At 34.3% G+C, this 26,858-nt stretch overlaps 2 protein-coding genes across 4 annotated transcripts in view; one reads left to right on the top strand and one right to left on the bottom strand.

The window, feature by feature from the left end:
* Nucleotides 1–9,065, bottom strand: part of LOC105338597 (UDP-N-acetylglucosamine transferase subunit ALG13) — a 39,157-nt gene extending 30,092 nt beyond the window's left edge. Inside the window, exons 1-3 of one of the 2 annotated variants that reach the window (XM_066074771.1) lie at nt 8,869–9,065; nt 6,616–6,662; nt 4,942–5,014 (exon numbers count right to left, since the gene is read on the bottom strand). In XM_066074771.1, the coding sequence (XP_065930843.1) occupies nt 4,942–5,014; nt 6,616–6,662; nt 8,869–8,982 (234 nt within the window). In that variant the 5' untranslated portion in view covers nt 8,983–9,065. The remainder of the gene's footprint in view (nt 1–4,941; nt 5,015–6,615; nt 6,663–8,868) is intronic. The other variant, XM_066074770.1, reaches the window with a different exon arrangement.
* A 1,824-nt stretch (nt 9,066–10,889) lies between these two features.
* Nucleotides 10,890–23,967, top strand: LOC105338600 (transcription factor SPT20 homolog). 2 transcript variants are annotated; one of them, XM_020071559.3, is made up of 25 exons: nt 10,890–11,095; nt 11,281–11,380; nt 13,009–13,073; nt 13,307–13,373; nt 13,733–13,888; nt 14,049–14,084; nt 14,262–14,300; nt 14,578–14,685; nt 14,862–15,055; nt 15,404–15,551; nt 15,892–15,948; nt 16,203–16,259; nt 16,533–16,690; nt 16,921–16,953; nt 17,040–17,244; nt 18,093–18,177; nt 18,551–18,659; nt 18,903–18,949; nt 19,945–20,124; nt 20,450–20,677; nt 21,148–21,233; nt 22,303–22,435; nt 22,637–22,743; nt 23,040–23,157; nt 23,337–23,967. In XM_020071559.3, exons 2-25 carry the CDS (start codon nt 11,345–11,347, stop codon nt 23,567–23,569), a joined length of 2,685 nt encoding a protein of 894 aa, XP_019927118.3. In that variant the 5' UTR covers nt 10,890–11,095; nt 11,281–11,344; the 3' UTR covers nt 23,570–23,967. The 2 variants fall into 2 exon arrangements, with proteins under 2 accessions (XP_019927118.3, XP_019927117.3); XM_020071558.3 differs by having other exon boundaries at nt 21,148–21,248.
* The last annotated feature ends 2,891 nt before the right edge of the window (nt 23,968–26,858 follow it).

Raw genomic sequence — 26,858 nt, 5'->3', positions numbered from 1 at the left:
TATGGTTTTGTTGATCTCAATATCAGGGATATAAATGAGACAAGAGATGGAATTTCTCTTAACTGCTGACTGATACTGGAGATAATTGGTTTACGACCCACAATTTACAAAATGTAATGCTCATAGTAAAATGACCAAAGGTCTGAAGTTTGAACAAAATAACAGTCAGGTTAATAATACAACTGTACTAAATCATGTAGGTGAAAGAAGATGTCAACTTAGAACATCGGAACAGGCTGATGCAATACATTACATGAAATTAATGTTGGTTTATTGATCATGATAAAAAAGAAGTAGCCTATTTAAGGCATCAGTTTGCACATGGTTGAAATAATTACAGATGATGATATCAGTAATATTATTTGGTGTCATTGAAGACCAAACAAGAAATTTCACCAATGAACAGGAACTTATTTTGCTTCTCAGAGCAATACATTGGCTGTGAAATGTTTTAATTCTGGGATGAGAAGCTTACGTATACGTATGTTTTCTATAACACATAATACATGTATATGGTGTTTTCAAGTTATTGTCACAGAAAAGATGATTGTTTTCATTACATTTATTTATATTACATTGTACAGTCGAAGTTGTGCATGTTGTGAAGTTTGGAAGAAAGAAGCTTAAAATCTTGGAGAATCATGAATTTTTTGAAAGACGAACTGATTCATAAAATATTAGAGAATTAAATTGATCACTGTTTGTAATGGGTGCAAAAGACAATCCATGCAGTGTTTTGAATTGTATCAATTGTTTGTGCAGTTTTATTCAGATATAAAGTTTGAGTTAAGAGTTATAAAGTTTGACTGAACCCTGTGACAGTGAATGTTGAAAACAGGAGTACCAGTATTGATTAAAAAATTTGAATGAAAGCCATATATATGTCTAAGTTAGTAATAGAGAGAAATCAAACAAACATTAGGATACTTGACTTGAAAAGTACTTTTAAAATAAGTACATGCACCGATAATTAATGTACATGTATTCAGTCAAATAATTAATATGGTTTTACTATTTAATTGTTTTTTGCATCCATAATTATTACAAAAGTCATAAGCCTGCGCATGCACATCATTATATGATTAATGAGGATGATATGAGGAACAAAGAACCAAACATTTATTGACTTAGATGATTTGATTTCAGACACCATACATGAATTTATTTTAAGCTAATTTAAATGAAGACGTCATGGAAACTAAGGCTCGATAAGTATTGTTATGAAACTGTATGATATAAAGAAATGAAGTTGTTTGATACATTGCTGAAATCCTGAGATATAATACCAAAAGAAAAGGTTCAAAGTGAAAGAGGATCAATGTGGTCAGAATGAAAATCTAGAAATAATACAATGTTCACTATAACCCTATTTGTTATAAAAATAAACATTAAAACTTATTACCAAAGTATGGTACATGCTCAATTAGATTGAAATGAAAGAGTACAGTATATATTAAAGAAAGAGACTATATGTGACCATCTTTTATTTCTATCTTAAGAATTTGGTGAATTAAACTTTTACCATATGTCAAGCAATTTTATACCAAGACAAATTGTCAATGGAGATCAGTTGTTTTACAACCTTCCTCTTTAAGGAAAAATCCAGTGATAAGGATTATAAATGTAAAAATACATTTGTAATAGAATATTGCAATGGAAGAGATATAATTGAATGGTAAATTGGCAATATACAGTTAGAAGTTATTGAATAGAGTATTGAATATACGATATGAAACATGAGATTATGTTTGATTACCGGGTATATATTTAGAGACACTGAAATTTGATTTTTTGAGATTCTCTTTATACAAGATGGGTTACATGAGTAACTCTAATTTGGAATTACGATACACTAGCTAGCACCATGTTTACAATGTTCATATTGAGAAAAAGCAAAGAACAAACTGATTTTCATACATTTATTATATACTTACCATATATGTATTAGCTAGTTGATGCATTGGAATGGTTTCCAGTATATGTGAATAATTATTGATTATCTCTTCAGAACTTATCATCAGAACTGAAGTCTTCATGAAAAGACAAATGTTGCATGTATTTACTTGCTAATGGTGTTTAGTATATTTAAAACAGATTTTAGAACGTTTCTGGTACATATCATTCAGAATTTGAATCAGAATAGATTAGAAAATATTAACTTTACAGATATATGTGTTAAGACATTGTGTGAACACAAGGCTATGTAGTAGCTGCAACAGAAAATTAAAATGATGGGAAAAACTTTTGAATATTAAAGATGATTGAATTTCTTTTGCAAAAGATTGAGAAAGTTCTTTTTCTGTATTATCTAATTGTGTCATATTGATTGAATATATGAATTAACAGGATTTATACTTTCGCTTACTTCATTTAATATGAAATTTGATTATAATAAGTTATATCAAGATAGTGATTGTGTTTAATCATATCACTCGATCAAAGGACAAAGATATTATAGTACAATATTTACTATTGAAGAAATGTTTACTCATATTTAGCTGCTGGCATATATGTAAATAATGTTACCATAGATATAACATATCTGATCATTCATAAATTCCAAGAACGATTACAGGGAACACATTTGTTCCTGTTTTATTTTTTGTCTCTTTGCCAGTGGGTGTATTAATGAAGACTAGGCGAATTACAATGCCCTACATTGTCTCTATAAACAAAGCTTTGTCTGGGCAAGTTTTAATTGGGACAAAAATGTTTACAATCTAAGAAAATAACATGGGGAAAAAATAGTCCTGTTTACAGTTCCCAATTGTTGGTCTTATTGTGATTACATGAATATAGATATATTGACGACCAAAAAATGACATTACAAAGAACTTAATATTAGATTTCATGTCTTGTCATAAATTGTTAATACACAGAAAATTAATGTCATACAATGTTCCCACTTATAGGGAAAAGTTATATATACTCCATGAATATACATGTATATGTAAATAATAGATTGTTTATAATGATACATATATTAGATTTATGGAAAATGAAATATGAATTCCATATTCTTTAAGAGAAAACAGTACCTAGCTAGAGGTTAAAATCTTAACATAGGTCATTTATATTAACCTATTTCATATTGGAGATATAATTATCAAATTTAGAAAAGATTGCAAGTTTTGAAATTAGTTTTCTTAAAACTAATTAATTCATGCAGAGTTTGGTTGTACAGTGTATTAATATATCAAAATGGATGTGTTATGAAAGATTAGCATTTTGATTTTTGTATAAATACCACATACCAGGAAAGTCATAGATATTGATTTAAGAATTTTCAAAGGAAGGAACGTTGATGTTCAAAGACATCAGACAATTTAGATTATACCTGACATCCTTCTGTACACAAGTGAATACTATTGCTTTTACTGATAATATCTAAGTTTCAAAGAAAACTTAACTGATCCTAATATATAGCTATATGAGCTAGACAAAATAGGACATACATGTATATATAAATATGATTTTAGTTTATAAAAGAATGATTGACATATAAGTAATTAATGAAGAGTAAATATTTTTCTGATCAGAGGGTCATTGTACCTTAGTTATGTTGCAAAACTTAATCATGCATGAATATAATACCGGTACTTTATATTCAAGGAAGAAAACATTTGTTTTCTACATTACATTGGAAGCTAGAAGATCATACATTTAATTACATTATAGCTGTACTATATGTTTATTATAATGTACCCTATATATCAGACAGTAAAATCTGACATTTCAATGAATGCAATTCATTCTTCTTTCTATTAACATCTTACAGACAGAAAATTAGATAGTTTGGATTTTACAAACAATGTATTTTATTATGGTATATCACAGAGAAATGAGGCAGAATGGTTTTAAAACATTATTTTCTGAGAAAACATTAATCATGCAGCCACAATATGGACAATTATTATAGAAATTGGTGGGGAAAATAATGGGTACATTTGATGTGTTTTGTGGCTAAGATGAAAAAGCAATTTTGTGTTTCCACATGATGAAACCAAAGTTGATTTATTAAAATGGTCTATGTTTATTTAAATCATTGATTGAGAATCTTCTCTACTTGGAAGGATTTTTATTTATTGTCAAATACTTTGAAGATGCTACTTGATACTCCGATATGCCGAAGGCTGGATGAAAAGAATGTCCCCCTCATCCAAGCATTCCCCCGGATGTGATGGATGAGGGGCATTCTTGGAAGACAGCCTGAGGCTGAGGAGTATCAAGGTTCCCTCCCTGTATGGGTTTTGAGAATTGTTTATCCCACCTCAAATAAAAATACATATTTGACAATAAATCTGCTTAAAAATTATGAGTGTTTATCACAATGGAAGCACTATTTATACGGTATGTGACTTCACTTCCAGGTAGGTTTTTAGCTTTTTTTGAAGGGCAATCCCGAGCATAATAGCCAGGAAATAATGCTACTTGATACTCCTCAGCCTCAGGCTGTCTTCCAAGAATGCCCCTCATCCATCACATCCGGGGGAATGCTTGGATGAGGGGGACATTATATACTACTGATATATCTAACAAATGGCCAAAATTTTAAGTTCAAAAGGTTTAAACTTCCCAGAAAAATAAATAACGAAATCACAGATTTCTGATATTATGCACATCTACACATTAATTGAGTGCTTATTACCTAATAATTTTTTCACAAAATTCTGTGCAGCAGTTTAAGAGTTGTGCTGACAAAAAATCAGGACAGACGGACTAATGGATGGATAGGTCAAAATCATTACTAGTATATCCCATCCAACTGTGGAGTATAATAACTTTGACCCAATCATTTCCTATAAAGCAACAACTTAGTTAGCCGTGATTAAGACAATCTTTGCACAACAAAGCATTGAAAGAGTAACCCCAACTTACATTGGGCACATCAACTGTTGTACGACCTCCCTGTTCAAAAATATGCAAAATTAGATAACTCACCTTTCTTGAAAATCCATTGCCCGTTAGATCAACAGGGGGTTTCCCTATTACCTCATACACAATGAAGTCTATCCTGTACCAAATAAAGAAAGTTAAACTAACTTCAGAGGCATACTGACATATCGCCATGGTACTGTGGAATCATTAAAAATTGTGGGGGCCATGCAATTTTCGTGGATTACTGAAATTGCTAAAGGTTCATTGGAACATAATTTCATGTATTTTCTAATACCTACAAAAGAAAATGTGATTTGACCCTTATTTATCAATTTGTGGAGGATGTTAATTCGTGGCCGAGAGGTACCTCAATTCCAAGAAAATTGAACCACCACAAAATCTAATGATTCAACGGTACATTCAATCATGATCCAGCCCTATAGCTTTCAGTGAATAACAGAATACTGGTAGAGTTTTCAATACCTTGTAGGAATGCCAAATAGGCTATAAATATTGGTCTACCATAAATGACATCAGGTTTGAATCTAGATGTATGACAATGAGATTTATCTAGTATTCAATTGCACTTTATAGGCAATTTTTATTGCGGAATATTATCATCTTTTTTTATTTAAGCAGTCAAAGCACAAAAATGCTACAATTGGGTATAGTAATATACACTGCACAAGGAAAATAGGCACCATAATGCAAAAGATGGTTTTCCCAGGAAAAGAATTTCCCAAGATTTTTTAAAGCCAAAATTAGAAAAGATTTTTTTATTTCTTCATGTTTAATTTTACCTCAAATAATACATTTTTTAAATATTTTCTAACTTACTCTGAACAGAACTGATCCTCTAAAATCCCAGATGAACATTATTTTTCGGACCATCCCCCATTGTGGCCCCACCCCCAGGACCATGATTTAAACAAACATGAATCTACACAACCTGAGAATGCTTCAACACAAGTTTCAGCTTTTTTGGCCAAATAGTTTTTAAGAAGAAGATTTTTAAAGATTTTCTCTATATATTCCTATGTAGAAGTCCATCCTCCCATTGTGGCCCCACCCTATCATTGGGGACCATGATTTGAACAAACTTAAATCTACACTACCAGCGGATGCTTCTATACAAGTTACTGCTTTTCTGGCCTTATACTTTTTGAGAAGAGGATTTTTTGAAAAATACCAACAAATTTTTAATAATTCTAAATAATCTCCCCTTTAAAGATGGTGTTGCCCTTCATTTAAACAAACTTGAATCCCCTTTACCCAGTAATGCTTTGTGCCAAGTTTGGTTGAAATCGGCCCAGTGGTTCTTGAGAAGAAGATGTTAAAAGTTTACAACAACGACAACAGACAACGGACAAATTTTGATCAGAAAAGCTCACTCGAGCTTTCAGCTCAGGTGAGCTAAAAACTGTGAACAAAATAATTAACAATAGGAGAGAGTGTTCTGGAGGTTTTCTTTATGCAATATGAATGGGTTGGATGTAAAATAACAATCAACAATTGAATAACCACATGACCAAGATTCAGACCCAACATGATAATTGGTATACCAAATTGTAAACCATATTAAACAGTCCAGCTATACTCTTTATTATGTAATTTATAATTTTAAAAAAAACTTATTTTTGTTCATTTCTATAAACCCCCCAAACTTTGTTTATGGGTTAAATACACACAATGCAATCATATGCTCAGATACTCTGCAATACTCTGACCAATAATTACCTGTACATGTGGGAGAGCGTCTGCATTACATCATGTTCATTCCAGTACTATAATAAAAGGTAAACAATACTATCAAGTTATCTCTTTTCTTCATTTGTATAATCAGTCTTATCAATAATATTTCAAATATTATAACTGTTTCCCAATTGCAAATGAACTTTTACAAGTGAAAAGCTGTCAATGTGACAGCAAACTGGGTTTTCTTTTATGTAAACGATATCTATAATCCATGTCAACCCTGAAATGATAAACACTACCTACCATATCCAGTGAAATGGAGTAACCTATATGCTAATTTTGCCCAAAAATAACTAAGTTCAAAAGCTGGCATTTTTTTCATAAATTATCAGAAATCAAAATCCTAGCAATATGCACACCTCTGATATATGTACAATTGATCTGCAAAAGAACAACTTCCTATCTTGAAAACTGTAGGAGGAGATATCCGTACAATGAGGGTACCCTTTTTGCAGCCGCTCGCCCTCCATTTTCACCATTTTAATAACCGGATTTTTCCAAACCCGGTTAAAAATGCCTGAATATACGTAAATACCTTATTTTTCAAGTTTATATTTAGGCTGATAACAATACCTAGTAGTACATTAATTAATTTAATTTATTGGTTATTTTTTCCCCGATTACCGACAAAACACAATGTAAGGATAACTCCCAAAGCACTCTAATTAAATCGTTCATCTTGCGTTCAATGTTCACTTTGCACTCTGTTTGCGTTCACAGGCACTCACCAAAATACCGTTCTGCATGCGTTAATCGTTCGCTCACCGTTAAGTGGGAAAGTAGAATGTTTCAGGGACTGTGATCTTGAAAATTAGGAGGGTTTCTGTTCACCAATAAAAATTGTTGACAATTGAGGAGTTGAGTTTTGTTAAATATTTGTATTGACCTTGTTGAAAAGACCCTGTTGAAAAGCTTAGAGTAAATTGTTCCAAAACTATGGTATGTACATTTTTAGCACAATATTTTGCAACTTTTTTGCATGTACATAGAACTGTATTTCCTATGTATCTTGTAACACAACATTTGTTTGGCTACTAAGCCAGGTGTATAAAATTTGCATACACCCATCTTGAGCCAACGGTAAAAAAGCACAATGTAACAATGCATTAAATGTGACATCGCAATGCATTAGATGCGTAGATGGCATATCTTGAAAGTGTTATACACCCTTAAATTGGACTATGGAAACAGATTTATTTGGTTTATATAGGAAATAAATTTGTTATCCAAGTGCAATCAAGGGTGTATGTGGATTTACCCCCATGGTTGTATTCCATACACCCTGAGGCATTGAACCTGGATAACTAATAGTAGCTCTTCAGTATTTCCCAAAGAGCTATCATTCTGCAGCTAAATGTGATTGTTGACCATAGCACTAACTCTATCCAATGAAATAAACATCTGCCCATCCAATGTTAAAGTTGAACTCATCTTCATCCATTACTTGAAGAAAAGTAGACTATCACTCATGGCTAATGAAAATGTGCATGGGAACTTGAAAATGACATTGCATTGAAAATATTTTCACTTTTCTGTCTTCAAAAGACTGAACACTATCAACAGAGATCAACCCCACTTCTTCACCATATTATCTCTGGTCAGATCTTAGTTTCATTGCAAAATAAACAAAAACTGATGGCTAGTTGCTACTTCCCATACGATAGAGAGACAAGACAAAACTTTCCCCAAAAAATCTATGGTGCTGGTGATCTCCTTCATCAACAGTATCCAATGGTCTGGTTCTGTGCTGTACTTAAATTACAGGTAGGTTATCATGCTCAATCTCGTCCTACCTCTATGTATATCATACAAGATGACTTTTGTCTACTTCAAAAAAATTAAAATTAAGGAATTATACTTGCATAGTCTTCTTGACTGAATATCCTTGTAAAAACGCTCTTACTGGCATCACAGATTTCTTTATAATGTGCTTGGGTCAGGTAAATCTAACAAAAGAAGAGCGGGAGAGTCATATATATACCGACTGTATTACTTGCCATACCGATTCCAAAGTTGTTTTGTTTCGTTATCGCTTGTGCCTTTATGAATACTCGTATTAATTTTCCAGAAATGGAAACTCTCCGAAATTCAAAAAATATTTTCGAACCCCTTTTCTCAGTATATATTCTTCACTTAGAATTTGAATGCGATGTAGAACTTCTACTGACAAAATTCAGACTTCCTCTATTAAACTTTGCGATCAAGTAGAAAAAAGTTAATGTCCGCAAATCTTACCTGTTCGGATACCGCTCTGAACAGAGAATACCCGTCTCTTGCTATCGGCTTTCGCCATAAGCCTAGCTTCAGTAAAAATTCATCCATATCGGCTTCCGTACGTTTAGTTCTCATTTTCTTTGGCTCTCGATCACGACAGCATCTGATCTGAGATCACATAACTGTACACTTCCCATGCACCGCGAAAATAACACGTGCAATTGACAATTCTACGGCCGTTCCTAGTCTGTCACGTGACATCAAAAGCACCGTCCATCACCGCGAACTTCTCTCTCTCTCTCTCTCTCTCTCTCTCTCTCTCTCTCTCTCTCTCTAATTTTATATTTTTACGTCCTTATACGCTTGCATCGAACGTGTAGATTCGTTATTTGGGGTAAGCATTTCCAAATTGTACCTAAAACTCTTCGTGATTTCCTTGGCATGGTGCCAGTTTTAAAACTTCGAAAACTGTGCGTATGTATCTTTTATAATGATCAAACTACATTTGCGATTTATGACACGATTTCAAGAAAAAGCATATTGATACACTACAATTTCTTTACTTAATTAACCTGCTTATTGGGCAACCAAACCACATAATTTGGGGATCATATATGTAGAATAAAATAGTTTTACTTAAGAATTTTCGTTTATAGACATAAAAATAACTGGTCCAAACGTAAGATACAACAATTTATTTTAGTTGTTTTTTTTTTTATAGATAGAATCTGATGGTTATATATGCGTTTAGAAAAAAAGTCTCTATATAATGAATAGTTTACATCTGCCAAAAAAAATGTCTCACAGTATATAATGTACAGTTTAGATAATCGTTTATACATGTACTATTTCAAATTTGTATACATGTGCATTTGTATTTTGACATATTTATGTATGGTGTTTAACATAAATATATAGAAGACACTGTATTGAATGTATGGAAACATACATAATTATACATATATATACTATTTAATTGTTCATGTCTGTCCTAGCTCTTTCAATCATCCAGCTCTTTCCCTCTTGTATATGTTTATTGAATGTTTTATGTTCATTGGATGTTGTATGAACAGTTTTCATGTTGCCCCTTGAGGGTCCTTAATTGGTTAATAAAGAAATTGAAAATTGAAATTGTACGATCAATTAAGAAAATCATAAGGATGGGGTCACAACGGGGGGGGGGGGGGGGGGGCAAATTTTTATATAGGAATTAATGAAGAAAAATCTTCCTCTGAAAACCAATTTGCATAGAAAAGCTGTAAATTTAGTGAAAGCAACCACAGGTGCTTGAGGCGGGACCAAGCAATTAATGTAAAACACCCCCCTTTTATCTGCAGATTGGGGTTGTTATTAATAGTTTGATATCAAAATTAAAGGCGCCAATTACCCCGGGGGTCTAAATCGGGAGGGGTTCCTGTCCTCAAGCACCTGTAAAAGCAACCTCAGATATAATGTAGATTCATATTCATTCAAATCAAAATCTTGAGGAGTAGGGTGGGGCCATTTTGAGGTTCCATTTTTACAAAGGAAAACATTTATTCACAAAAACTGAAATGTAATAATATGATTTTACTCATATACAAGGATTTGATATACATGTACATGTATTGCCGATTTAGCTTTAACATGGTTAATACCTTGGTCCCTGAACTATTCTTGGGCCCCACACGTGGTTCAGAGTTTGATGTAGGTTTATATCCTATATATAAACAATTGATTATAGTCTTACTCTTTAGGATCTTTTTGAGAACTGCAATGACTATAAAATCATCTGTTTAAAGTACGTGACTTTTAAAATTCAGAGACATAAAGAACATAATATGTTTATGTCTCTGTGAAATTATAAACATAAGAATAACCAGGGGAGAATGGATTTTTATTTTTACAGGATCTACGCGTATTGTACTACGTTGTCTAGATAGTTTGTATTATGACTCCATTAACAGTGATTAAGCTGATTTTACAGTGTATCACGCCTTTTGAACATTGCTGAGGTGAACGATGTGGCCCATGGGCCGCTGGTTTTTGATCGGGATCGATGTGTATATTATTCCAATTGTCAACAACAAAGACAAAAAAAAAAGACGTTAACTTAATAACTTAATTGTGATGTTTTATTCTACTTTAATTCTTTTAACAGAGTAATTTGTCACTGATCTTTCTACGAATTCCATTCATCTTATTGTATTTTAAGTAAACGATGCGGAGGAGTGACTTCCAACCACTGATGTTTTGAATCTGAGCTAAGGTATGTTGTTCATGTTGAACTGTTGAACAGGTCCGTACGTCCAGTGCAATCTCTTGAATTGTTTTAACTTGATTAAGCTATTCCAAAAAGCTCTACGAACGATTTACATGCAGTTTTGCATGACCGTATTTATTTATAAGAAATAGGCATAAAATTGTATGTTTGTATTTATTTCTTTTAAACAGAATTTCCTTATAAACTGAAGATGTTTGATTATGTGGAAGGAATATTGATTAATACGAAGTGAGAATGGACACAATCTCCAGAGCAGTGGAGTATGCTGAGGTACAGTAGCACTCCAATCTCAGACTCGGTGTAGTACAATATGAAATGACGGCTTTATCCAGGGGGCCTTTGTAGGTTTACATGTACTTGGAGATTAAGTGATGATGTCTTAACTCTATGAAGGAAAACATTCTTTCTTATTTATAACTAATAATTTAGGTAATAATCTGCTATAATGTTTATCTCTCTGGGTTGTAAGTATTTTCTACAATTTTAGGCCATGGGTCAAGATTTTAAATTAATATGCATGTCAGTCAGGCAAATCCTGGGATGATTTTAAATATTATCTCCAGCCTATGCTTATTTTTTAATAATAATAATAATAACCTTTATTTATCCAGGATTACACGATAATCTGTAGCTAGTTTTCATCGTGGTCCTGCATTAAAACATATTTACAATCATACATATTATAACGATACAATTAGCATCTAAATATGAACAGACACATATATAAGAAATACAAGCACATTACTGTCTTAGTACATGGCAATATACATGTTACTGTTACAACATACATGTATTAAAAAGTGAGTTAGAAAAGGACTAATAGCTAAATATTAGCTCTGTGAAAATACTCCCGAAGATACACAGATTTAAAATTACTTACTGAAGTAGAGTTTCGGATATTTTGAGAAAGTTTGTTCCAAAGAAATGCCGAAGAGTAACTAAAGGAACGTCTGTAATTTTCTGTTTTTGGACATGGTAAATATAAAAGGTTTGACATAAAATCATTTGATCTTGTTTGGCGACAATTAACATCTCTTGTATATCGAAACACACTAAGATAAGCGGGCATTTGGTTGTGTAAAACCTTGTACAGAAAGATCACTTGTCTAAACATAAAATACTCCTTAATTGGCATCCATGATAAACAAGAAAATAAAAAACTAGTAGGAGTTAAAATATCATGTACATTTAACAATATTCTGGCGGCCTTTTTCTGCAGTTTTAACAACTTATCTAAATACAGTTGGTTGTTACAACAGTACAACAATAAGTAAAATGTGGAAACACAATGCTATTAAAAACCTTCTTTTTGATTTTTTGATGTCGTCGGTCCTATAATGCACCAAGGCTGTACAAAAAATTGTCATACCGCGCGTTAGAGCATTAAGATAATTTGTCTGCATGGCCTGGTGTGTTATAGGACCGACAACATCCTAAAAATAAGCATTTAATGCTTATATTTATATTCATGTTGATGTTTATTTGTGTAAAATATTTGTGTATCATCGCTTTAAACCCATAATATACACTCTGAATCAGGGATATGAAACATACCTGAAACAGCTATAGTAGGTATCTTTTAAACTTTTATGTAAAACCTAACACTCTACTGGACAAGTTAGGAATCTATGGAAGACATTATTTTAGAATGATTTGATATTAAATAAGAATGTTAGCCAGACATAACCTGTGTTGAGTACCAGTAGATGCTTTGTTTTGCTGCAGTACATATACCTTGTTTAATGAAATAAGAACGTGAACCAGACATTGATGTATATGTATCTTGTTTTGATGTTTTACTTGGTTTGATAGATATTGTGATAGAATGAAATAATGAAAATATACAGTCACTGATGTACACAAGATTGATAAATACAATGTTTTATGTTGTGATTCAGTACCTGGTGCAGGCAGCCAAGCAGAGACCCGACTCCCTGTGTAGGCCCACAGTCAGCAGCAAAGTGTAAGCCGCCCTCAGTCCCAACTCTCCGCTACATACCTTCTATCATCTGTAGTCTTATTTCAAAGCTTGCATTTATAAAGAAAACTTGAAAACTAAAAACTCAGAGCACTGTAATGAAATAATATTGCAATTCAAAAATCTTGGGTGGAAATGTCTTACATGTACATTCATACACCATTAATTTATCAGCAAGAGGTTGAAATGAGTGCATGTGCTTGCTTTGATTTTTTTAGGAAGACTATTCACCAGAAGTTACATGAGCTCTACCTAGAGACTTGTCAGAACCAAGATGACAGCAAGGTTTGTTTATAATATGTACAAATGCATGCTGATTTCCATTTTAAAATTTATGAAAAATTTAAGGTTCGTCCAGTCATCGTGGAAACTTTAGCATAAACTTTTCTATTTCCTTAGCAAGGATTGCGAGTAATTTTTTTTCATCTTTCATTGTATTCTTGAAATCATTGGCACAAAAACATATTTCTATGCTCCTAACCCAAGTCACATGCTGGTTTCAAAACCAAGGAGGAGGCTATCATTAAAAAAGAATCAATGTACTTACAAAATATCAGAGTACTGATAAACATCTGTTCATACTTCTAGTAGAGTGTTATAAGACACAGAATGACACAGGTAATGACTGTGGGTCTCTTTGACAGGACATTGTCCAGTCCTCCAACCTATTGTCTAAGCTGGTCAGGAGGGACAAACTGAATTGTCTGGTGCTGAAGCTCTACCCAGGGAATGAGGGCTACTCAATCATGTTGAGGGGGCGTGGCGGGGTGGAGCTGGAGACTCTCAAACTCCCATACGAGGTCAGTATCTGTCCAAGGTACAAGTAATTTTAATACTTAGTTTCTCTAATTGGCAAGAACTGGTTTAATTTTCTGAATATACAACTCTTGGCATTTACAAATAACATTTCCAGTCAATAGAGAAATGAAGGGTATTACATGCATCATTCTTTGTTTTTAGGTGTCTGAACTTCTGGATTATGTGGATTCCTCAGAGGTAGGGAAATCTATAGTGCACTGTTGTTTGACTGAAAGGTTAAAGTACAGTAAAATAAATATGGTTCACTCTGAAGTATATGTAGTTTACATCCCAAAGACCAAATACGTCTGCTGGAATCTACATGTTTTTTAGCCTTCTTGATCTTGAAGAATCTCTTTACTTTTTTATTTACAGTTGCCTCCCTTCCTTGTTGACCTTCTTGAAAAAGCACAGGTGAGTAAAAATGCAGTCAGGCCACTGCAAATTCATTAACTAAAATGTGAGAAGTACTACTGAATATAAAATATGCAGCTTGCTGCAGCCTGGTCTTTTATTCATATTAAAGGTTAAATATTTCAGTTTTAACATTTTTAACTACGCTGGTAAATTTTCTTCAATAGTTTCTTTTACTTGATAATCAATACATGTGCTGACTGTCACTTGTACGAAAGTACTGTTATATTTGCAAATGTCCGTTTTATGATATTCACAGAGGAAATGTTGGTTTCAGGTGAACGTGTTCTACAGTGGGTGTGTGATTCTAGAGGTGCGTGACTACCGCCGCTCCATCACCGGGTCCTTTGACACCCAGTATGTGCTACTGAAGCCCACCTCACAGGTAACAGTGTGTCATCAAAGCATTGAACTAAAAACAATGTCTATATCAATATTTCATTGTTAAAGTTTTCAGATGAATATAGTCTGTTAGTCAAAAACAACATTGTGTAAAAATCATTCATTCCTGCTCTTAGGAACTATATCCTATATTCTAAATCAAGTTTCTGCTTTTTTCAGTCACTGCTATCAGACATGTACAATATCATCAATGACGGACACAGGTGGACACAAGAGGACCAGTTTACCCTGGAGAGTCAGTTGCTATTGGCAACAGAAGAGCCCCTCTGTCTTGACCCATCACCTGCAGTTTTACTTGTCAACAACAAACTGCAGTATGAACAGAAAAGTCTCTGTAATCCCATACTGAAAAGGTCAGAGTTCAAACCCCTTACTGGTGCTCAACTGCTTAATCTCCTCATCTTTTGCAGGACATAAGGCTTCTTCTGTTGGTACATGTACCAGTACACATAATTGTTTCATTACTTAACATCCCCCAAAACTGTTGGACAGAAGGTCTCATAATGCTAGTAGTTCTTAGCAGTTCTGCAAATGAGAACATTGTTTTATGTTTTTACATTGAAACCATTGCTCTCCTTCATTGATTTATTGTTGTGTCATTAAAATTTAGCAAGCGATACAGTAAATTGGAGATTCTGAATTGCAATTTATCAACAAAACTAATATAGACCAATATGTTGATACCATATTTTCTTGATCAGATCTGCAAAACGCTTTAACCAGGCAGCATTAAACAGGAAGAGGAAGTTAGCAAGTGCAGCTGCTCCCAAGGAACTGAAGCTGCATGACTTCATCCACAAAAAGAAACCCAAGTCTAATCCTCCTGTCAACCTGAAAGTGGGCAAGCCTGTGAGTATCCATAGCTTTCCGTGAAAAATAAGGGCAGGATTATTGGGAATGTAGTTAAACTTACTGTATGTTTATTACGTCATGTAAATTTGTCAAGAAAACAATTGAAATTATTTGGTATGTCATATCAAAAGGAATTATTCAGTATGCTATAAATATTCCAATAAGGTACTGAATTACAGGTAGATAATAAATAGTCTCTGACAATAAAAAGAGAAGATTTATTTTACTGAAATCAAAAAGGAAGCAGAATTGATTTTCAACCCATTGTTGCTGAAATAAAAATGAATGTTTCCTACAAGTTTTGACTTCTTTTCTTTACACTTGTATTATTTTTCAGCATGTTGACATGTGGAAACAAAAGCCTCTTCAGTTATCTGCCCCTGAAACAGTTGAGGTAACTGTGATTTTGTTTTCAGAGATATCAAAACAAATTCTTCATAGATTTTTTTGTTCATCATTAAAATTTCATCAACACTGACTTATGGAAGTAAACTTGCTTATAAGAATGATATTTTGTTCTATGCTGGTCTGCTTGTTTCATACTTATCAGATTCTGATTTTTCTCAACAACAACAAAAAATCTTCTGTTGCAGAGTGATATATTGCTTTGTGTTTGTTTTAGAGTTTCTTATTCTTTATCTATTGAAGGTCAGCAAGTTTGCCTCAGTAATACCAGGTCCAGAACCCGCATCAGATAATTCTTTTGTAAGTGTGACTTCTGTCAACTGACTGGTTCAATTAACACCAATAACATCAGATACCAGTAATCACTGCATCAATAAGCTTTTAGCTTAAAAATGAAAATAATTTTTGACAATCTGAAAATCTTAAGCATTATAAAATATTTGAATTTTAGACTGTGATTATACATTTACTTGTAAAATGGTTGAATTTAACAAAGGATCCCAGGCTTTGTAAATTATGACATAGTCTATTCATATACATATACTGGTATAATGGTCTTGTCTTCATAAAAAGGAAATCATTGAGGAGATAACATTGGAGCGTGATGTCAGTGCAGAGAAGAAAATTCTGGCCAAACTAACCATCCAGAAACGGAACATGGACGATGAGTTTTACGGGGAGCTGTACCTGGACCACGACTACCGTGAGGGCAGTGAGGGCACGTCCTGCATGTACGTCTTATATCATTGTTTCCATAGATTTGAATTTTTGTGAAAATAAAGATTTTAGCATGTGTAAGACATATATCAAAAGGTGTTTTGAAAGTAGAAGTTAAAGCTACAATAATGTTATGTCATGTGCATTTACACTGATGTGTAAGGTGCTCATTGTACAGGTGTCCATAGCATGTTAAGAGTATCAAGTAAAGCTAGAAATTAATAGACCTTTCATTATTCCACAGGTTCTTACTCGGGACGAAAATATTGGTAGACAAGTAAGTGAACATACAGATAAAACCATGTAATATTAGTGTCAGGTATCACCCCTCTTGGATTTAAAGAGAATTTTCTCTTTGTTTAGATATCTGGAACAATTCAAGGAAATATTTACAGAAGAGGGAAGGCGGGCAGTAAAAATAACAACTCAGAAGCCAGGACAGCCCCCTCATGTGGAGTTCACCCAGACCTCTCAGACCCCCACCACACCTGGGCCGACAGGACCCCAAGGCATTCTTAGTGCACATGCACCGGCTCTTACAGCTGCAATTAAAGGGCAATTTACACAGGTACTTCTGTTTGGTTGTATACTCTCTTCTCATTATATCGCGGGTTCCGTTGTATCGCGGTATGTTCCAAAAAGTAGGATTCCAGTTTTTTCCCGTGATTTTCCACAAGGAGTTCATGCACCAACTTCAGGATGAGTGCAAAGAAGGTTGTCAAATATATCGGCAAATAAAATTTTTCTCACAATAAAATTTTTTCCGGAGAGAAAGCAAGTTCAAAAGTCCACAATGTATATGATGAAAAAAACTACATAAAAAGCATAATAGAATTTATATTTCATTCCCTAACCAGTTTAAGTGACTTTGCTTTCATGAAGAATCGTATTTTATTTTGAAAAAATAAAAACTGTCCGTTATAACTAAACCAGGCTACCAAATTTCCAATGCCGCGATACAATGGAACTCTCTAATTTTGAAAGTGAATAAGACTTGTGATTTAAAAATAGCACACAAAATAAACAAGTAAGTTGGGAAATTGATGTTCCTCAGAAAAGCTAGTCTAATACAAGCTTTTTAAACAGCACTAATGACATGTGAAAATGATAACTTGGTATATCTTTTTTTTTGGAAAAAATAAGTACCGCGATATTATGAGACACCAGTATAAATGAATTTTGATGATAAGCACTTACTTGGTTGATACTGCTTATAATTTCTTTACAGAGTGTTTGGTTGTAGAACATTAGTCTGACCTGACTTTCTGTTAATCATCTGTTTATTAATGGTTTTAATGTTAGACTGTAGAAAAAATAGAATATAAACAAATGGTATACAATATTTATTTTATTTGTTTATAAGATAAACCACTTTCAGTACTAGTAGTTTTATAATGTAAGTACATGTACCTACAGGCGGATTTAGCCACCACCTCTTCCTCGGGACTGACTGCCAAGAGAAACGTCCCCATCCAGCTGTCCCTCACCCTGGCTCCAATGGGTAGGAACCATGTTGTATTTGAAACTAGCAATATGAGTTTTTAGAGGAGTCAATATCGAATCTTTGTTTAATTAATTTTTTAAATCCCCAAAATCAGTTACTAGTACAACTACTTTACAGGCAAATTAATGAAGTTTTAGTGGGTAGATAATAGGATAATGAAGATTAAACAATAGTTGTTACTTACAATGTATGTCAAATTTCACCACATTATGTCATTTTGTCCTGCAAAAGAGTAGTACATGTAGTGCAGTTACCTTGAGGGGCTATGTCAATTGGAACTGGACAGTGTTATATGTACATGTGGCTTAAACCATTGATTGTGGATATCAGATATTGGACAAAAACTAATGATATGGTTATTGGTTTTTAGCTCAGGGGACCCAGCCTACTGGGAACCAGTTACAACTTAACATACAGAAATCTCAGTCTCAACAGGCTGCACTCAGGGGGAAGTCATTGTCACAGACTGCAGGCCAAAGGTAGGGAGAAGTCATTGATACCCTCCAATTCATTTATATATATATGAATTTTAATATAATAACACTACAACATATCAAATATAACTGAAAAATTTTTCATCAGTATGATGGAGTATTAAACTTTGCCTGAAAAAATAATGATATGTTTTTAATTAAAAACATATAAATTTCATTTATAGTTGTAATATTTGAGTGACATGTTTTGTTTTGATATTTTGTATTAATTAATGCTTTGGTTTTTAGAGCCTCCTCCACCCCAAGTCCAGCTACCACACCTACATCTGCTACAGGTAAGTGTCCTAGTCTGGCTACCACATCCAAATCTGCTACAGGTAAGTGTCCAAATCCGGCTATCACAACCACATCTTCTACAGGTAAGTGTCCAAGTCCAGCTACCACACCTGCATCTGCAACAGGTAAGTGTCCTAGTCCAGCTACCACACCAACATCTGCTACAGGTAAGTGTCCTAGTCCAGCTACCACACCAACATCTGCTACAGGTAAGTGTCCTAGTCTGGCTACCACACCAACATCTGCTACAGGTAAGTGTCCTAGTCCAGCTACCACACCAACATCTGCTACAGGTAAGTGTCCTAGTCCAGCTACCACACCAACATCTGCTACAGGTAAGTGTCCAAGTCCAGCTACCACACCAACATCTGCTACAGGTAAGTGTCCTAGTCCAGCTACCACACCAACATCTGCTACAGGTAAGTGTCCTAGTCCAGCTACCACACCAACATCTGCTACAGGTGAACGTCCTAGTCCATCTATCGGTACCACACCAACATCTGCTACAGGTCAGTGTCCTAGTCCAGCTAACACACCAACATCTGCTACAGGTGAACGTCCTAGTCCATCTATCGGTACCACACCAACATCTGCTACAGGTCAGTGTCCTAGTCCAGCTACCACACCAACATCCGCTACAGGTAAGTGTTTTAGTCCAGCTTTTATACATGGTCCTTCTGTCTTTGATCATATGTTTTTTATTTTGAAAGCCTTTGTCATACAAAGATTAATATGGAGGTTTTTGCAATTTGATGCCAAAGAGCAGTTTCAGTGATATAAGTACTGGTGCAATATATGGGATCTACTGTACTTGTATTTAGAATAGATTTCCTTTTCAACTCGATGGATGAATGATTTCATTATATGTTTTATCAGAGTTTATGATTCAATGTCATTTACATTATGTATATTAGTGATTAGTGATTAGTGATGTCAAGTATAATATAATTCTTTTGTATAACTTCCTAAATCCCACACTGCTTTCTACATACAGGTCAGCTGTTTTCTCCTGGTCTAGTTCCCTCCCCTGCATCAGCGCAGCTTAGTAAAGGGGCCACTACTTTATCGTCACCCCCAGCAACCAATGTCCCTGGGAGGAAGCCCTCCACAGAGGCGACCACTGTACAGCAGATCAGTCAGGGGCTCCCACAGGGAAACATCACCTTTGTACAAAGTAAGAAATGAGAATTTTAAAATCTTTAAAGAAATGAAGCTTTAAATTAAGTGAATCTGTGCTTCCTATTGTCTTATCTTAATTATTTGCAAAAATGCAAACACGAGAACTAATTTTTAGCTAAGAGCAAGTCATGGGACCTTGAAACTTAAATGAGATTGATTTTGATCTCAGCCTTAATTTTATACAATATTTTCCTTTTATAAAAGTGAGACTGATATAGAAAGTGAGCTCTTGTAAATTTTAAGACTGTGGAGCTAGAACTGTGACCAGGTTTTAGACAGGTAATGAAGTTGCAGTGAGCTAACCATGATTTGATTTGTAGACCCTGATAGCAGCTCCAGCGGTCAGCAACAGGGTATAGCTAACATCAACATCACCAACATTGGACTCCCTCCCAACATCAACATCCAGAATCTTACAGGTATTCCCGGGGTCAACATCGCCAACCTCCAGGGTCTCCAGAACATGCAGGTGTCACTGACCGGGGTGTCCATGCCTGGGGGAGGGATTGCTGTCCCTGTTCCCATCAGCCTCATCAACACCAACTCAGGTAGGAATCTCTTACCCTATCTATTGGAATTCTTTTATTATTAACTGTTGATAAAAGGTGGACCATCCATCTTTATTTTCTTTGATCTTTAGCTCCTGTGATCATAATTTCATTCTATAAGTATAGTGTAAGTGATTTTCCAAATACCAGGTACATGTATTAACAGTAGTTTTAGCATACTCTGCAGGGATACTTTGTAGGGATACTAATGAATTAACCCTGTGACGTTACTTTCAAATTTTAAGTGTTTATCAAAAAAATTAAACTAAGGGGAGATGTTCTATACAAAATTATTAAAGATTATTTTACAATCTGTGACTAACATCATATGATCACTCTTTTCCTGTGTGGTACTTGAGTATCTCATTATTCTAGGCCTATACACAAGAGGTTTTTTATGTCAGAGATTTCCATACTGCTTGATCTACTTTTTCTGTTTATGGTGAATTAAGAATGTCTTCCAATTCCAGGTGTTTTACAGAATCAGAGTATTTTTGTGAGCTCCCTGCCCAGTGGTTCTATGTCCTCCACCACCACTGGATCCGTGCCTGTTTCTGTGAGTAGAAAACTTGTACGTATGCATGGCAACCAGATGTCAACAGTCCTATATTTCACTGCATGGTAACGGGTAAAATGGTTTGAGAAATATGTTTTTTAAAGTCTGCTTCGTTGATGCAAGGGGCATGAATTGATCAGATTGCATAGTGTTCACATTGAAGTATGTTCAATTATTAATAGTGTTAGTCTACTAATATCAGGGTTATATCCCACTTACCCAGAAAGCTCCAAACTTTTGCCGTAGTTCATTTCTTACATCAAAGGAAGCTCATTAAAAACCTCAGTAATAAGCAATGCATGACAGTACATAGCATTAGACAAGTAAGTATGTTGCAAGTATGAAGCCAATTGATTTATATTCCCACTTCCTATTTCTGCCCAAAATAGAGTGAGACAAAATCAAATTAATATAACATAGGATGCTATTTAAAATGACAATAGCAACAGAATGGAATTTATACTGGTATGCATTGCGAACTTGTGCAATATGATTCAAAATAAATGTTACTGGAATGATTCCATCATCAAGAAATTTTGATATGAATGTTGAATCACTTTAAGAACTTTCTTGATGCTTTATTTATTTTATAAATGACAGATGGATTAATTGTGGTTGCTGTTTTTCAATGCAAAGATATATCTAAACTAAAAAAAAGGCTTTGTTTTTGATGTTGTGGAAGCATCAGATGATCCTGAGAATGGCATGTTTCCCAGATTTCTGCTCTTGTCTCTGTCTTTTTTTTTTAAAATGGTGTATTTTTTTTTTACATAAATGAATGCTGTTAATATGTGTATGTTGGGTTGGTTTAAAATTTCAAGTTCTGTATACAATCTTTCCATGGGGCTGAACGATTCAATAGCATCCCTTATCTGTGTATTATTGTGAGGTTTTTCTGATCTTTTATTGAATAACTTTAATTCCTTAAACTACATAGACTGATTCATTAGCCACAAATGCCTTAAATTTTAAAGAATTTGTTAAACCATTCACTTTGTTAACAAAATGAATAATAATGCAGATTTCTAGTTGGTTGACTTGTGTTTTCAACATTCTATAATTATTGTAGACATCATCATCTATTGGGTCAGCACCAACCCTTGTTACCATGGTGACCTCAATGCCTACCATGGTTACAACCTCTGGTTCATCACTACCGGCAACATCCTCACCCTCATCAACCACAGTCACAGTGACCTCAGGTAACAGTGGACCAAGGTCCACAAAATCTAGAGCTGATACAGGGTATCTAGATCAGTAAAGAAGTAACAGATGACTGTGATGCACATCAAGTAAAGTTTGCTTTAAAAAACCTCTGTTCTCATCAGTACCAGGTACATGTGCTGTATTTATCAAAAATTGCTGTACCCACAATATGCAGTAGTTTACTGGGTTTTTTTCAGGAGGACTGTTATCTCCTCTCATTGGGTTAGCTCCCTTTGTTCAGGGAGGCTTGAAGACCCAAGCTGGCTCCAACATCAGACAGCAATCCTCTGTACCGCTCCTTCAGGTGAACCATAACATAAATCATTTTAGCCGTATCTGACATTACAGGGCAAGGCATCAAAATAAAATGTAGAGAATATATTTAATCTAAATTTGATATAACTTTCACATATTTGTGTTGTGGGTTAGTATGGTTTATCATTTACTAGTCATGTAAAAACTAGTAAAATACAATTTTTAACTTTAGTCTATTCTAAGTTTTTGATCTTGGAGCCAGTTAATCTATTAATTAGCTATCAATATTCATTTTATTAATCATTACCTGTATGTTTTGTAAATAAGTCATTCTGTATCCAACAGATCCAAGGCCAGCCCAGTATACAGCTAGTTGGTCTTCCTCAGCAGAGGGCACCAGGGAAATCTGGGTCAGTGTCCTCTCCCTCAGCGGGCAAGCCCGGCCAAGGCCTCCCAACAACAGGTCTGTCTGTCTGTCTGTTCGTCTGTCTGTCTGTCTTTCAGTCTATTCATTTTTTGTCTGTCTGAAGGCGGGTGCTTAGCACAGGGCTAAATTGATTAGGAAAATAAAGGGTATTTACAGGTCATATTCAGATAAAATAATTACACAATAACTTTAAAACAGTTTTTTTCTGGTTTCAGTTCAGTTAACAGCACAGACCATTACAGGACATCAGTTAGCTACCCTGTCTCAGTTCAAACCTAGCGCAACACAAGGGGGTGCTGTGCCTCAGCAACAGTTGCTCCAGTTACAGCAACTTCCTTACAAGCAACTACAACAAATACAGATTCGTCAGCCCCAGGCTGCTGTGTCATCGTCGGTGGCCAAACCCAAGAGTAAAAAACGAACCACCCCCACCCCTCCAAAACAGTAGCACTCGGGTGTGGCATCAGCCAGTAAGAGGAAAAGGGCTTTTTAGAACTTAGATAGAGCAGAACAGTATGGGATGTGTAATTGACACTTATTCCAGTCACAGTTGATTGACATTTCCAAAGAAGTGCTTTTTAATATCTTCTTTTTTTTTGTAGTGTTATCCTGGTGTTTTTCTATGTTTTCCTAGTGCACTGTCAGAAGGCTGCTCATGCTAAATCAAATTTTTAATCATTGTAAATCGTTATTGTGATTTGTTTTACATGTTGAATATTACATGTATGTAACAGATGAGCTATTCTGTTAGGTTTTTTATCTGTAAACGTCCTATATGTTTACTATACTTCATAATTGAATGTGTTTTGCCCATCATGCAAAATAAAATAATGATGGTACAAATGAGTTGGGCATCTAATCATCCTGCTTGAGATGGTAAAGACCTGTTGATAAATCAGTCTTCATGATTGATATGTTCAGTAGTCAGAAGAAAAGGAAGAAACACCCTCCCCTCAAGAAAAAGATCTTGCATAGATTTTTTTTATTTCTGCTGATACTATAAAAGTGATGAGACCCTGTTGGTTGACACTATCGAAAACTTACTCTAATTTATTATTGACTACAAGGAATGAGTATTTGTTCAATCTCTCTCTCTCTCTCTCTCTCTCTCTCTCTCTCTCTCTCTCTCTCTCTCTGTGGTGTGACCGAGATACTTCTATACTAGTTTACTGTTCAAAAACAGTTTACTTCCATCAATTTTTCATGTGTTGTATATTTGTTTAACAGTTTCTTGTTCAATGCTTACAGCTTAGCTGCAGGTCTGTAGATCCCAGTCTGAAATCAAAGTACTGAAGAACTGATGGGAGTTGATTTTATTGATATATAATTTCGAATAGCAAGTAGTTTCTTAGTGCTATATTTGAAGAATTACACACATTTTTAGCTCACCGAGACAAAGTCATGGGGAGATTATGCTATACCCCCGGCGTCGGCATCCGGACCTGGTTAAAGTTTTTGTTGCAGGTCCTGTATCTAAGTTATTACTTGTCCTATCTTCACCAAATTTGCATGGATGATGCATCTGCACCTACTTATGGACTTGAAAGACTTGGATGCTGAATCTGAATCCTGAATTTCAGGTGCTGGAGGAGGTTAAGGTTTTTGGAGCAGGTTAAAGTTTTTGATGCAGGTGCCCTTTGATAGCAATATCTAAGTTATTACTGGTCCTAAATTCATCAAACTTGCATGGATGGTGCATCTTATGATACTGATGCACCAGAGAGGCTTGAATGCTGATCTGAGCCATAGGTTTCGTATTGCTGGAGGAGGTTAAGGTTTATAGAGCTGGTTAAAGTTTTTGGAGCAAGTGCCCTCTGATGAATATATCTTCCTTATTACTGGTTCTAATGTCAAAAAACTTGCATGGATGGTGGGTCTTTTGATACTGATGCACCAGACAGGCTTGAGTGCTGAATCTGAGCCATAGGTTTCGGATGCTGGAGGAGGTTAAGGTTAAGTGCCCTCTGATGATTATATCTTAGTTACTACTGGTCCTAACTTCACCAAACTTGCATGGATGGTGCATCTTATGATACTGATGCACCAGACAGGCTTGAATGCTGAATCTGAGCCATAGGTTACGGATGCTGGAGGAGGTTAAGGTTTTAGGAGCAGGTTAAAGTTATAGAAGCAGGTTCCCTCTGATGATTATATCTTATATACTAATGGTCCTAACTTTACCAAACTTGCATGGATGGTGCATCTTATGATACCGATGCACCAGACGGGCATGAATGCTTAATCTGTGCCATATGTTTAGGATGTTGGAGGAGGTTAAGGTTTTTAGAGCTGGTTAAAGTTTTTGAAACAGGTGCCCTCTGATGATAATATCTTAGTTATTACTGGTCCTAACTTCACTAAACTTGCATGGATGGTGTGACTTGTGATACAGATGCACCAGACAGGCTTGAATGCTGAATCTGAGCCATAGGTTACGGATGCTGGAGGAGGTTAAGGTTTTTGGAGCAGGTTAAAGTTTTAGAAGCAGGTTCCCTCTGATGATTATATCTTATATACTAATGGTCCTAACTTTACCAAACTTGCATGGATGGTGCATCTTATGATACTGATGCACCAGACGGGCATGAATGCTTAATCTGTGCCATATGTTTAGGATGCTGGAGGAGGTTAAGGTTTTTAGAGCTGGTTAAAGGTTTTGAAACAGGTGCCCTCTGATGATAATATCTTAGTTATTACTGGTCCTAACTTCACTAAACTTGCATGGATGGTGTGACTTGTGATACAGATGCACCTGACAGGCTTGGATGCTTCAGATGCAGAGCCTGATCTCCATATCAAGTATGCTAAAAAAAATCTCATACCTCACTCAAACCAGCTTGATAGATGTGTTTGTTGTTAAATGATATAACACGATTCCTATGATGTAGTATTGTATGATATGATATGTTATTGTTTAATATGATATAATATTATATCATGTGTTTTATTGTAAAAAATCATATGATATAGTATCTTTTTTATGATATGATAATGTTTCATTGTTATGTATGGTATTGTATATTATGATACAATGTTGTTTAATATGGTATTGTATCATTAATATATTATTTTATCACATGATATTGTTACATATGATATTGAATATATCATATTGTATCATATGATATAATATTGTATATTATATAATAATCATACGATATTGTATAATATGATATTGGTTTATATAATTTATTATTATACCACATGAAATTGTATTATATAATATTGTATTATATGGTATTGTATCATAAAATACAATATGTATAATTTGTTATCGTATTATATAATATTTTACTATATCATATGATATTATACAATGTTGTATCAAATTATTTTATATGATACAATGTCATATTTTGTATCAAATATGATACAGTATCATAGAATAGAATATCATACTATATTATACAATATGATATCATGCAGTACAATATTGTGATGTATTATGTGATATGATATTGTATCATATAATACTATATCATATTATGTATTATAATATTGCAAAATGTGATCAAATACAATAATGTAAAACACAATACAATGTCATATCATGTCACAATATCATATCTCATCATTATTTATTACAATATTTTATTGTATTATATGATATATGTTGTAAGTATAATAGGATGCAATATTGTATTTTATATTATTATATTGATAAACATTGTATCTTATAATACCGTATGAAATGAGCATGTGATTATCATACAATTTTTTTATCAGGTGACGATATT

Source organism: Magallana gigas, chromosome 2, assembly GCF_963853765.1.
Source record: "Magallana gigas chromosome 2, xbMagGiga1.1, whole genome shotgun sequence".
NCBI classification, from domain to species: domain Eukaryota; kingdom Metazoa; phylum Mollusca; class Bivalvia; order Ostreida; family Ostreidae; genus Magallana; species Magallana gigas.
Note: the sequence above shows the minus strand (reverse complement) of the source record. Positions and strands in the feature narration are given on the sequence as shown.

Excerpts from the sequence above, each read along its gene's own strand:
- LOC105338600 (XM_020071558.3), top strand. The coding sequence starts at position 11,345 with ATGGACACAATCTCCAGAGCAGTGGAGTATGCTGAG. Across the intron at positions 11,381-13,008 it reads GAGCAGTGGAGTATGCTGAG|TACCTGGTGCAGGCAGCCAA; the intron begins GTACAGTAGCAC and ends GTTGTGATTCAG. Across the intron at positions 14,301-14,577 it reads ACCTTCTTGAAAAAGCACAG|GTGAACGTGTTCTACAGTGG; the intron begins GTGAGTAAAAAT and ends TGTTGGTTTCAG.